This window comes from Epargyreus clarus, unplaced genomic scaffold (genome assembly GCF_041222505.1).
Source record: "Epargyreus clarus isolate Ecla_fem2 unplaced genomic scaffold, WU_Ecla_fem_2.2 ptg000012l, whole genome shotgun sequence".
Taxonomy (NCBI): domain Eukaryota; kingdom Metazoa; phylum Arthropoda; class Insecta; order Lepidoptera; family Hesperiidae; genus Epargyreus; species Epargyreus clarus.
The window spans coordinates 780,946-795,978 of NW_027332220.1; the positions used below are offsets into that span (position 1 = coordinate 780,946).

Here is a 15,033-nt window from a genome sequence, read left to right on the forward strand (position 1 = left end):
TACTGCTAGTCAAAACTAAAAATCTATTGTAAATGGCAATAAACACAATAAGGCTATTCTATTCTATAAGTTGTTGCCGGTTTGGTCTGTCAATCACTCCATATTAAGGGTCGCAAGGCCTAGGACCTAAACGAAGGCGAAACGAGGTCGTTAGTTATGTTTGTATTGTATGAACATTCAAGGTGGGTAGACTTTCCCACGATTGAAGACACTGGACTTGCAAAACTGAATCTAGGGATTGATATATTTTTTTAATACTTTGCCTCTAATCCCCTTAGTACAATAAATATAAAACTTGCACAAGTAGATCGGAACGAGATGAAATAAGATCAAATTAGAATCGTGAAAATAAAAGGATATTAGGAACTCTAAGCCTACGAGGTACATACCTATTCCAAAAAAATTAGGACTATGAAAGCAATAAATAATATTGATCATATAAAAACAAAAACCTTGAAGTATTTTGAAAAACATGGAATTTTGAAACATTTAAATATATCATATGATAAACACTACTACGCAAGCTATAGGAAATTAAAGATAAGTCAATAGATAAAATATAATAGCGCATATCGTGAAGTAGCCCCAGCTCCACTTGAATTAATTTAAATTGTCAATAACATATTCTTACAGTCATGTTATGGACGTCTTACTAAACAACATAGTTTACGAACCAGTTAAAAATATCTATAACATTAATAAAGCGTCTAATCTGAATAAAAATATGGTACTCAACGACAGTGATTGTTATTTTAAGATTTGCGTCGTGTGCAAATGGCCTTAGATGCTCATGCTTAATCATAAGTAAGGCTCGGAGGTGAACAGGAAACGTGCAACATGACCGATTGACATTATTTACTTGAGTATCTAGTTTATGAAGAACGATAAGATTATATTATCTAATCGTGAAGTTTCTGTGAATCATTTATGGTAATCAGTATAAGTAGTTGTGGCTCTTTTTATAAACAAAAAGGTGCATTTTGTACGATTCTTTGTTGTGGATAGTGAAATAATTGTAATTTTGATAGGTTTGCGAAGATTACACGATTTTTGAAGTCCACCAACCTACTTTGGAGCAGTATGGTAGAGTTACTTTAGGCATCATAATATAATCTATAGGTGTCACTGGGTAATTTTTCCATTTGTGGAAAACCGGAAAAGTCTAGTCTACCGGTTTGTCATAAAAAGAACGACCGCAGAGATTCAATATTTTGACAATATTAGGCGAAATTAGAATAAAGAAGAAGATATAAAGTCTCTTGTCTTACCCTAACAAAGATGAGCAGTCTGGTGTCTCCAATCCTGTACTTTCCTTCAGACACCCTGACCATCGGGAACTGTGTGGGGCAGGAGCATCTCTCCACCAAATCCCTGACTCTCTCGTCCAGACTCCTCAAGTCATTCGTCACCAGTTGCGGCTGCGGTCCTGAAGGCACTAGACCGAGTGCTGAATCATCTGGTCTTAACTCCTCACCAGCCAATTCCCTCTCAATCTGCTTTTCCATCTGTACAAGCAGTGGTGCGGGCATACCCAACACAGCTCCTTTTCTAGCAACTTCTAGAAGACAAAGCACGACGTGTTTCTCGTTCTTCCTCAAGCACAAGTCATCAGTTTCGAAGAGGAGGCACTCGAGAATGCCTAACGCCTTTCTGCACCAATCAATGAAGTTGGAGAGATTATCCCTGGCGAAGAAGGTCCCAGCTTTGGCCGCTGGGAGCATGTTGACTGGGGGTCTTGAGCGGAGAGCTTTTGCTAGGATCACGGCATCTTCGATTCTGGATTCGGGGACAGCGGATTCGAGGATAAGTCGGGCGGATTCTCGGACGCGGTTCGCGTGCTGAAACAAAGATAGATTACGTTAATAACGCTGATATTGATAAAAAGATATACTGATAAAAATATGTTTGCCATACGGTATAATTTATTTATTTACAAATTTACAGTTTAAGTTATTGACCCATATGTAACTTAATATTAATGTTTAAACTAAAATATATTATTTATAACTTTGGTTATAGATCCTAGTAGGAAACAGTCACTAAATATGTTTGCGTATGTGCGATTTAAATTGTGTACATTTATAACGAGAGCAAATTTCCGGCATTACAATAGGTAAACCGATGGTGTACCAATTTGTTTGAATTTATAAGGAAAAGTTACCTTTAAATTTGTCGACTAATTTATAACAAAAATGTCAAGGCCCTAAACGTTTACACGAATAATTTAAAGTGTCCGTATAGAGCGAAAAGAGTTTAGGCATAGTCCTCCATCCTAGTGCTAACACCTAGCACTACGGACTGGTGACGTCTCAAACTTTACATCTTATTTATTGAGCGAATTGAATTAATTCAAATTATTTCATGCTGCTTGCAAAATTATCTAAATATAAAATAACTGGAAGTAAGTGATATATGTAAGTACCGAGTCGCGGCGCCACATACAAATTTGGTATCATTGGTTTAGTTAAGTTTAGAATCATATCGATCTTATTAAGGAGTTGCACCCATATCGACTAGTAACTGTAGCAAGAAAATCATTTGACAGTATAAACATTGCACAGCACATTTTTGAAAATATACAAAAGGAGGTTATATTTCCTTGCAAAAATTCTGTTGCAAAGATTTAGTATCCGAATTGTTGGTTTGTAAAGAAATAAAATAAAAATGTGAGCCGTCACGGGACGCCTGGCAGATGTGAAACATCGACATTATTTTGTAAAAGTAATATGCAGAAAAGAACATATTGTGATAGGAACTAAATATGTCATAATGATAAAATAAAATATTACGATATTTTTCCAGCTAACGATGACTATTTATTGAATTCGATTGCGCATGGCGACGCGTCGCCACACCGTACACACTACGCCACGGCATGCGTCGCCACGCCAGCAATCGTTTTTACGTGCGGCTATAGATGTTTCACATCAAAAAGTAAATAGTAGGCAGATTTGCTATAGGTTCTTAACACTATCTTAGTTACGCAGTCCACCTCTCTTATTACGATACTTATTAACAAACAATCGAAATTTTAATTTTAATATTGACTTTTCGCAATGCACTGCGTAGTGATGATGTTCTGACCGGTGCTTACCGTTCATATATGTTCGTAAGCTCGCTCTATGCTTTATAATTGAGGATGTAAAAATAACTGAGGATGTAAAAATAACGCTTTTCAGAGCTAATTGTCAATCATTCTATTATTATTATTATTATAATTACACTATATTATTATTATTATTATTACTCTGTGATTTTATAAATTACCACTGATAGGCACAGCTCCATATATAGTATTTCTATAGCTCCACCATCGTCTTAGATTCTCGCATACTATCAGACAAGTGGCCATAGTGCACCAATCATCACCAAAAAAGGACAGCTCTAACGAAGTTTTTATGTATCATTAAAACGAAAGTTACAACCAAGTGGTTACATAGATATCGTTACATGGAACACATACCCTTATTCGTAATGTTGGTTGGGTATTAATTTAATCTGTAAATATTATTTTACCTTAAATTTCAAGTAGAAATCTAAGTTCTCGATTGTGGTCATTTCTATTTCATGGGTGTGAGTGACTTTTATACGAGGCGTTTTAATTTAGTCAAGAAACCCATTATTTCAAGTAGAAGTCTAAGTTTTGAGGTCATATCTATTTTATCGGTGCAAGTGGTGACATTTAAGGGGCGTGTTCTAATTTAGTCACAGTAGCAACGCATCCAAGACGCACGCATAAAAGAACTTGGTTGATTATAGATTCCCACGGGCGGTAGCTGCCACTTTCCATCCAATGCATGCTCGTTTGCTATTTTGATAATATTAAAATTCCTTTCAATATCCCACCTCTGGGCACCAGTCTCCCTTCCTAACTAAGAGGCTAGGAACGTATTTCGCTACTAGACCTGTATTGGAGGGTGCTGGAGAAAATTCCAGGCCTAAATAGTTATGAGAAGTCTGTGCCCAGAAATAGGCCACATTACGAATTGCGAACAGCTGAGTAGATTACCCATTTATCTAAATAAATAGATACTTTTGATCATTAATATTAGATTGTACTTTATGATACTTTCACGACTTCCCGCTCGTCAAGAGATGGCTCCACTACTATTATGAATCACGCTATCGAAGTTTGCTCAACATCTTGCATATATACAAGCACCGAATTGAGACTGTTGGAGCACAGCCGCTCCCTGGCCATGATTAACTAGCCCGGCGGGAGTCCCACCGCCAAAATGGTGACCCCGACGTGACGACGTGACTTTTTTATATAATATGGGAGTAGCAGACGAGCATACAGTTCACCTTATGGTAAGTGGCTACTGCCGCCCATGGACATCTGCAATCAACTCCAGATAGGATTAGATATTCCTACCTGAGGTCGGCCACAGATGCACCGCTACCCCTGAGGACTAAGCTGGAACGCCTCGGAAAAGTCTGTCTCCCTTACCACACCCTTCAAACCGGAACACAGCAGCGCCTAACACTGCTGTTATTAGGTAGAAATAGGTGTGGCGCTGGTGCCGCCGGGGTCGAACCACAAAGGGTTCTACCACCTTAGTTCTACCACTTACCGGGAAGTCACCACAATACTATCCAGTTTATCTGATAATACATTATTTAATCAACATACGCGCTAATAATAATAAGAAAGTAGCACGTATGTAACCTGGCGTATATGTTTCTGGAACACTGAGATGGAATGCCTCATATGCCAGTAAACGACACTCAAAAAGACAGAAACACACGCTAATTAAAATTAATTACCGAAAATTATATAGTACATGTAATTACAGGTGATATAAAAATTAACGCATGGCCATCTGTACTTATAATTGACAATTAATTGATAGGATATTTTGTAAAATGTCAACAATTAATTCATAATTTTCATTTCGATACGAAATACAATGTCCTGATTATAATGTCAATTTAAATTGTGTGTTTATATATCACCAAATATTTTTAGGGTTCCGTACCCAAAGGGTAAAAACGGAACCCTTACTAAGACTCAGCTGTCTGTCTGTCTGTCACAGGGCCTACGTCTTGAACCGTAATAGATAGACACTTTTTATTTTATTTTATAAGATTGTGATATGACATGATTGCGAGATAATGTAAGCAATAAGTGTATAGTAGGTAGGTAAAGGTGGTAGAACCCTTTGTGGTTCGACTCCGGCGTCACCACCGCCACACCTATTTCTACATAATAACAACAGTGTTAGGCGCTGCTGTGTTCCGTTTTGAAGGGTGTGGTAGGGGAGACATACTTTTCCGAGGCGTTCCAGCTTAGTCCTCAGGTGTAGCGGCGCATCTGTGGCCGACCTCAGGTAAATCTAATCCTATTTGGGGTTGATTACAGATGTCCATGGTCGCAAGTATCCACTTACCATCAGGTAAACTGCATGCTCGTCTGCTACTCCTATATTATAAAAAGGCACATGTATAAATCTATACAGGCATTTATAGGCAAAGGCATATCGCTAGTATTCAAGTATGCGTGAGTTATACAAATTCAGGAATTCTAGGTCAATCACAGTACCTGGAAGCCGGCTAAACTCTCACATTTACATGTTGGCATTCAACAAAGTTTATTCTGAATAGTATCACGTGCTATGTGAATTTAGTCATGTTATAAAATTCGAATATAAGTAGTATGTTTTATAATAACTTAAGTATTATAAATAAATAACGCCTTAACACATGTATAGCCCTAAACTAGGAATTATATAGACAAGTAAATAGTTAAATATCATTTATATATGCTTTTATTGAGAATCAAACTTAAAACCCTTTGAGTATCTACTGCTTAACGACAACTACGCAACGAGGATTCCAATTTAATTCGAGAATTAAAAAAAAAACTGTCAAAGAAATTGTTTTTTTACCATTATAATAATAACTACAATATTAAAAATCGCAATATCCAAAAACCAAAGTGAACCTACGAACTGGCCCCCGGAACCATATAAATTCCTACTAATAAATAAAAATATCATTTTTTAATAATCATTATTTAAAAATTATCATGCTTTTATTTTGTAAAATCCATTTAAAAAAATACATAATCCATCTTAAAAGTAATCGTCAATTGTCACAAAATAATTTAACAGCTACATCAAGATTTTCGAGCGACAAAGTTACCTAACTAGTCAGAAGCGCTTTACAAGATCTTAATTCCGCCAAAAATACCATTAAACATATATTTGGTAACACATTAACTTTACTACATCCGTCGCACCAACATCCGTTAAAAACATAATAAAAAATGTAAACATCTGTAAATGTCAAAATATCTCTTCCTGATTCATAAAAAATACACTTTATAAAACAACCATTTTTGGATTCAAAATCTCTAAAGTTCAAACGGAGGTTAACCACAGACTAAATAAGGGTGTGAAAGGGCTTGTTTGACCACGCGCGAAAAATGCAAAGCGAGCGAGTTTCTGAAAAAGTTTAAAGGGCAACTTATATTGATATGATCCTTATTCGGTAGTAGATTAGACGGAAAAAGTTGTTCAGCTTAAAAATATTGACTAAATATGGAGTCTTAGACTACTTTGAGACATTATATAGATTCTTGGGCTATAATTCTACAAACAATAGCTTCACTTTCGATAAAGCTTAACCACGTTTAAATAATACATATTTTTAAATCACAAAAAATGCATCAGATTTTTTAAATTATTTCAAGTAATCAAAGCTGTCATCAGACTGACATACAGAGGTTTCCGGGTTCAAACTTCGGCCAAGTAGACATTAAAATTACGATTATCTTCTTTTATCTTAAAATAATATATATTTTTTTATAATATAGGAGTAGCAGACGACCATGCAGTCCACCTGACGGCAAGTGGCTACTGCCGCCAAAGGACATCTGTAATCAACCCCAGAGAGGATCAGATATTCCTACCTGAGGTCGGCCACACAAAGTCTGTCCCCCTTACCACACCCTTCAAACCGGAACACAGCCGCGCCTAACACTGCTGTTATTAGGCAGAAATAGGTGTGGCAGTGGTGCCGCCGGAGTCGAACCAAATGTTACACTAAAAAAATGTTACACTATCATGAGTCTATTATTGTAGAGTCTCAAACAAAACTAGCTAAAGTCTCTTCCATTCGCTTCTCGCTACAACATGATGGTACAACAAGTACCTTATAGGCTAAATAAGGATAATTAAATGCCACAATAAATACTTCGTTTCGGGATACTAAAAAGTAATGATTATAGACCTATATTTGGCGTTAAGGTTAACGTTGTCTTTGACTTCCTTTCTGTGGGAAAGATCTAAATTTTATTAATCAGTTTTAATCCATAAGGCAGTTGCAACACAATTATTATATTAAAAATGTAAATGCAAAACAATTAAATCTAGAAGAAAACATAATAAGGATTAAATCTTATATATAAAATTCTCGTGTCACAATGTTAGTTACCGTACTACTCCGAAACGGCTTTACCGATTTTCACCTAATTTTATATGCATATTCAGTAGGTCTGAGAATCGGCTACTATCTATTTTTCATACCCCTAAGTGATAAAGGTTGTTCACTCTTAACATTTTTTTATTTATATGGCAACACAACGTTTGCCGGGTCAGCTAGTATGTCTTATAGTAATCATCAAAGGGTTTTATTTAAAATTGGTTAGGTATTTTAAATCCGGGCTAGCTGCTATATAATGTTCAAATTATACACATACATTTTACTCTTTTGTGTATTTTTTATACAATTGCTTAAAATAACTGAACCATTTATCGGCGAAAAAAAGATGAATATTTTAATATTTTATGCGCTATAAGTGAGCTGTAATTCCGGGTTACAGTCTCTGAAAAATCCTTCAAACAACCTTTTTGTCCGAAGTTTTGACATTTTAAAGAGGACCCCCTAAACCATTTTTATATGCCACAGCGGCGTTAGCACTTTTTAAATTTCAAATCACCTTTAGTTCACACGTTTTAGTTTCAATGTCCTTTAGTGGGTAAATGTCGAAAATACATAAAGTAAGTACAACCCTGAGAACTTTTACAAACACCAGCTGGATCACTGCTTATTTGCTCGCCTTTATAAAACCACATACCTATTAGGTCTTTTTTAATTAAAAAACTCATAATTAAAACAATATCGGTCAATTGTCAACATTTTCAATGTAGCAACGCGTAATACGTTGTCCATATTTAAGATTTTACGACAAAATTACTGTTATTACAACGTTTTTATGTACTGAAATGTGGGTTCTTGGTTTTTATTGGCCGTAAAGTAATGTGAATGCAATTGTTATATTTTGCGTAAAGATAAGAACGTATAGATATGCCCTTGCGTTTTGTATTATTTGTAAAAAGAGAAAGACTGTAAAATAACTGAAGTACTCGTAATAACTTCGAGAATAATAAATTAAATAAGGTTTCTATATATAAAGACAGTAGAATTTGTGATAGAAGATTCTAACATTACTATCTGACCCATAGATTAGTGAAGATTACTCGCTCCTAACAAGAAAATGTAACCAGTTTTGACAATTGAAATTGTCACTGTCATCTATTTTCGTGTTTGAAATATATTAAAAAAATGTAGTTTTTAGATCATTTACGAATGAAACGATATGTCTTCGCACTTTTCTTCGATTTCGTGTCTTAACCATGACAGCCATTAAACGGCTGACAGAACTGTCAGCCGTTTAAGTAATTTAATGGCTTCCTTCAATTACAAGGCGGTGTTATATCTATACTTATCTATAATCTGACCATATATATATTATTCACTAAATAAATACAATACCTGAGCGTTTTCTTGAATTATTTTTATTAAATTACAAATCATAATTATTAGTATTTATCCTAATGTACAATTACATATCTATTTCATATTTAATCTATGGTATCCTTGTGTATGTGTCTTTGTATTATCTGTGCTGACGCGAGCGCGGGAAAATGTTACGTGAAAATTATGTTATTCTTTCGAGATTGTAAAAATTGTGTATTATCTGTGAACTGGTTTAAAAGGTAGAAAGTAAGATTCGATAAGCATCTTTCTCAGTATGTACCTAAATGGTTATATGGTTTTGATGCATGTAACGAAATACAAATTCAGGTTGTCTGCTTAACATTTAAATTAAATATCTGGAGGGAACAAAAGGTTCACTCAAATTCAAATTTTAAGCATAGATAAGTATAGATATCTCACTGCCTTGTAATTGAAGGAAGCCGTTAAATGACTTAAACGGTTGACAATTCTGTCAGCCGTGTAATGGCTGTCATGGTGTAATTTACGTGGAACAATGCCGACATGCGCAGTTAAGACACGAAATCGAAGATAAGTGCGAAGAAATATCGTTTCATTCGTAAATGATCTAGAAACTAATTTTTTTTAATATTTTTCAAACCCGAAAATAGATGACAGTGACAATTGTCAAAAGGTTACCTTTTATTGTTACAAGCGAGTAATCTTTACTAATCTATGATTTTAAGTATTAAAAAGTAAGTATTCATTTGTTTTCAATTTCATCACCGAAACCTTATTGACAGAAAAAAAGAAGAAGAAAGAAGAACCCTTTGTGGTGCGACTCAGTCACCACCGCCACACCTACGTATGCCTAATAACGGCAGCATTAAGTTCTTCTTTAGTATAGCTTGAAGGGCGTAACGCACCACATAGGATTCTAATCTTATTTGTGGTGATTATTAAGTGCGGACTAAATTAGAATGCCTAATGTATTAGGACCACATTCCGTACCATATTCAAATGAAACAGCCGTGTAAGGATAATTTTCGAACTTTCTTGCAAAAGGTTGCTTCATAAAACTGTATTATCTCACAAAATATCTCTTAAAATGTCTCTTTCTCATAATCATGTATTTATTTACATAAATATTAATAAGCCCCTAGAGATTGCCGAAATCACTCGCATCGTAACATCGACAAATACACCACGCATCATTGATTGACACAAAATGCTTATGAAATGACAACTAACTAATTGCCCACGCTACAACAACCCTATCTCATAAACCCATCTTTACATTACCCTCCAAGCAAAACTAACCCTTAATATAGCGAAATAAACAACTCTTTTCCATACCACAGACAGGTTCATACGATCTTTTGGCTTAGATGTCCCCATTAGTAATAATCTCACCCTATACACAAGTTTAAAGAAACGGAATTCTATAATAAAAGCCGTAAGCTTCAATTCTCTCTCCTTATATCGTGCTCATCTTTGTTTCCAACCCATTTTAAGCTCAATCGTAAAGCTATTACCATAAGGTAGAGTTTCGCGTGTACTTGTGTTATATTGTTTGAGTGGTAATACGAATAACTACCCACTTTTCACGTAGTCATAAATAAACGTTTGAGTCGTTAATCTCTCCGAGATGAATCATTGGATTCATTCACAACTCATTCATAACTTTCTTACTACTGTTACTCGAATGGATCTCGATTTCAAGTAGTTTTACGTTCTTTTCGATATAACCTTTGAGGTATGTATTGTTTTCTATTACTTTATTACCTGACTAGAAGTGTTAGAATAAGTAAATATGAAATATGTTCAACAATTAATAACGATGATGATAAAATAATAACAAGTTTATTTCTTTCTTGTTTAAATATAGAACATAACAATTGAAAACAATTAAAATATTTTACATACATAATTCATGAACAATATATAGTCCGGTCAAATTAGACCAAAAAATTAGGATGAAATTACATAAATTCGCAACAAGCTGAATTTTGGTACAATTGTTCAAAACACGATTATAAACAATAGCTGAAAGTTCCCCATCATTCCCGTGTGTGGAAAATTTTTTATTCAAGGTCAAATGTCAAAAAAATGAGTTTTTCGCGATTTTCAGCAAAACGGTAAGTTTTATCAGAAAAATACCACAGACTAAAATTGTAGATCATTAAATTAACTATAAAAAATATATCAATACTTTTTTTCTCACGAGACACCGTTTCGGAGATATCGCAGTGTAAAAAGTTGTAACAGTTGCAATTGTCATAACATGCATGAGTACGTCACGTATATTCATCCCTAGAGTTGTAATATTATCTAGTATAGGTTAAAATATTTTTCTGTCGGTCATTGTAACTTGCACTTAAAATATAAAATATACATCAGCTATAACTATAAGAATATCAGGTAAAATGAAACCCAGTCCCTTCATTTATACGTAAGTGTAGCCTTGGGACAACATCTGTCTTCTGTTCAATTGTGTGCGTGGCTAGGGTCTTAGACCTGCTATGATAAATGAAATAGCATGATTTTAGTCTGAAGCAGTACGCTACAGTGGAAACACGTGTTTATCCTAACCAATATCGTGCTATTTTGAATTTTATAACAAAAATGTCTGAATATTGTTTTATTTGTTCTAAACTTTTAACTGAAAGTGATGTTGTTACTGTTGAACGTGGTATAAAGACATTGATTAATGCAAGTATCGAAAGAGAAGATGAATTTTCGGAATATCTCCAAAATCAGAAATCTGTGACAATACATGAACAGTGTCGTAAAAATTATACCCGAAAGTCTTCTATTGCTGCATCTAAAAAGAGAGAACGTGAAGAGCAAGAAGCCAGTACTTCCACAGCAAGTCCTCCTCGTACTAGGTCACGTGTCAGTGAATCCGCTTTTTGTTTTAAAGAACAATGCTTATTTTGTGGCCAGGAGTTGAATGAAGAGTATGAAAAAAAAAGATCTTTAAAATTCCGCCGTCGAATTAGCCACGTAAGTACTCTTCAAGTTATAAATTCAATTCTGGAAGTAGCTCGGACTCGTGACGATGCTACAGCAAAAGCTGTTGTTGCTCGAGTCGGATTTGAACATGATTTAGTTGCTTGTGAAGCTAAATATCATCATGATTGCTATGTTTCTTTCTTGAGACCTACCACTGGAGCTAAAATCGGTCGTCCTAAAGATGAAGCTACGGATCTGGCAATGGAAGAAATATTCACTTACATAGAAAATAGCGATGATTGTCAGTTCACTTTAAATGAATTAAAAAATGTTTGCAAAACGACGACTTTAGATACCAGAACTATTAAGCTATGGTTAAAACTGAAGTATGGCGATCAACGATGACTACGGATATCTCCGAAACGGTGTCTCGTGAGAAAAAAAGTATTGATATATTTTTTATAGATAATTTAATGATCTACAATTTTAGTCCGTGAAATTTTTCTGATAAAACTTACCGTTTTGCTGAAAATCGCGAAAAACTCATTTTTTTGACATTTGACCTTGAATAAATTTTTTTCCACACACGGGAATGATGGGGAACTTTCAGCTATTGTTTATAATCGGGTTTTGAACAATTGTACCAAAATTCAGCTTGTTGCGAATTTATGTAGCACCGAATGTCTAATTTGACCGGACTAATAAGTCTTATAAGAAATTTTCGAAATATTTTAACCACTCCTTCAAGTTTAAATCAAATGAAATCATTTTTTTCAATTGGTTCTTTACAGAGCACTTTTTGAATGTCAATACAACTACCACTCGCTCGCTACAAGAACTTAAATTAAATTATAATCAGATAAGTTATCTTCATTGAATCACGACTAAAATTAAATGACAATTTTTAAAATGAAAAAATCCATTGGTATCCATTATGATATAGACATATTATTATTACGATTATTAACATCACGAGCATTATATTATATTAAAATTACTACCCTTAGAATAAATTACCACTAGTAAATTACATGCATATAGCAATTAGCATTCCATAAGCATATTCATTGTGGTGTAACCAGACATTGCTTTATATGGCCTGGTGGCATTAGCACGCTTTGAACATAATAATCTTAGTTAAGTGCATAAAATGGACTCAGTCTAGGTGTTACTATTACAGCCTATAATTATAGACTCATTAAGGTCTAATTGTAGTGAAACATAAATGTATAACAGTGGGCTAAGCTGTTTAAAATGAAAATTATAATTGTTTGTGTAGAGGTTTTGTTTAAGCTTGAAATAAATTCAGATGTAGTTGTAATAAAATAATAATTAAAGAAATTTAAATAATATCAAAACGCCTGTGTTTATTCGGATTAGACAAAACTAAAATGGATTGTTTTTTGTACTCCAAAGCTAAACCAAAAACAGCATTTATAAATTACCAAATACATAATACCAATTATTTTTATCATCCAACATGCAAATCAATTATATAAATCAATGGTTTATATTTATCACCTACTTTACACTAGTGTAATAATATCTATAATTATTTGTGGAATTTTAAATAAAAAATATTCGATCGAGTACTAAGTGAGTTCGAGTCGATTTCAAATTCATAGTAGTGGTTAAGTTATAGTTGCAACACTCGCGGCGCCGGTATAGGCCAATCGATACTCATTTCGAATCATATAAAATGCAAATACATACATATATACATACTTATTATAATATTTTATTCAAATTAGTACTAAGCCGTAGAATGGTCTGCTAAGTGGCTTTGTGCTTTGACTCCTGGCACCACCGTCACATTTATTTTTGCGTGATAACAGCAGTATTAAGCGCTGCTGTGTTCTGATTTGAAGAGTATGGTAAGGGACACTGGACGGGACTGTTTTTCTGTTTAAGCAATATCTTATTTCAAATGTTTAAAATTACAAATTTATATTACTTATAAATTTCTTTTTTTCTACGGTTATATATTTTATATAAATAGTTGTTACACATAGACAAACAGAGCGCCTATTTCTACTATTAAAGAAACGAAATGACTCATTTATTTTAATAGTTCAAGTATATCAAGGATTCTACAATTTGATTACAAAATGTCATCATATAAAAATCATTTTAATATATAAAATTCTCGTGTCACAATGTTAGTTACTGTACTCCTCCAAGACGGCTTTACCGATTTTCACCAAATTTTATATGCATATTCAGTAGGTCTGAGAATCGGCTACTATCTATTTTTCATACCCCTAAGTGATAAAGGTTGTTCACCCTTAACATTTTTTTATTTATATGACAACACAACGTTTGCCGGGTCAGCTAGTTATAATATATTATCATGTATATGTCCCAGTAGACGTATGATGTCATGAGCATGTGGGCATGTGTTAAAAAAAACTGCTATTGTTACAAACTTTTTAGTACGTTACTATGCGACTATTATGTGCCAAGTCTTGCAACTATTAACTGCTTATGTCCGTTATTGATAATCTATCTATCCAATGTTTTTCCTACCGAAGATCAAAATGTGACAATTTCTGCCTACTAGATATTGACAAATGAAACAAGATTGAAATCTTTGGTAGACAAGATTACATTTACTTGGTAATTACTTCAACGATTGCATTGACTAATTGACTAATTATAGTCAAATTCGACGTTATACATAAATATGATATTATTGTCTAATCTGATGCTGATTGCAACACCTCAATATACTAGAATTATTACAAAAAAAAAACCCGACTGCTAAAAAATATAGCCGGTATAACTCCCACAGTTGAGACGAATCCAACGACATCTCATATATTAAAATTCGTCAATCCCTTTGGGATGCAGGGCGTACCAAACAGACATTCGTACGCTTGAAACCACTACTATTATTAAAATGACGTATTTATCGTGTTAATATACTTGAAAAATATTTAAAAATGTATGTTTTCCAATACGTGACATCTCTGAAAAATTATGAAATAGCAGTTATTTTTAACTGACTTTCCTAGTAACGTTCTTCATTTCGTCGGATATATTTTTGAAGCTACAGACAGATGCTTCAAAATTTATTAATATTTTCTTGGTAGCTGAACCCTTCTCAGTTCGAATACAGAGGCACAATTACTTCAACTATTTTATATAACAGCGGCGTTAAGGGCTTGTGTGTTCTCATTTAAAGAGTGCGATAACAAATATATATCGTATACTCTTATCAGAGGCGTTTCAACTTAGTCCTAACATGTAGCGACGCATCTGTTGCTGACTTCGTAAGGCTTTAATCTTATTTAGTATTGATTAAAGACGTCCATGAGTAGCCGCTTATCATCTGCCGGTGGACTGCATACTCGTTTC

At 34.1% G+C, this 15,033-nt stretch overlaps 1 protein-coding gene and 1 long non-coding RNA gene across 2 annotated transcripts in view; one reads left to right on the plus strand and one right to left on the minus strand.

Moving 5' to 3' along the window:
• The window catches only part of pigs (GAS2-like protein pickled eggs), a 107,109-nt gene that overhangs the window by 16,703 nt on the left and 75,373 nt on the right, over positions 1-15,033 (minus strand). Inside the window, exon 3 of the mRNA XM_073078003.1 lies at positions 1,269-1,838. Coding sequence (XP_072934104.1) covers positions 1,269-1,838 — 570 coding nt within the window. The remainder of the gene's footprint in view (positions 1-1,268; positions 1,839-15,033) is intronic.
• Positions 10,669-11,968, plus strand: LOC140746021 (uncharacterized). Its single transcript, XR_012102738.1, has 2 exons — positions 10,669-11,206; positions 11,237-11,968. It is a non-coding gene; the product is annotated as an uncharacterized LOC140746021 (long non-coding RNA).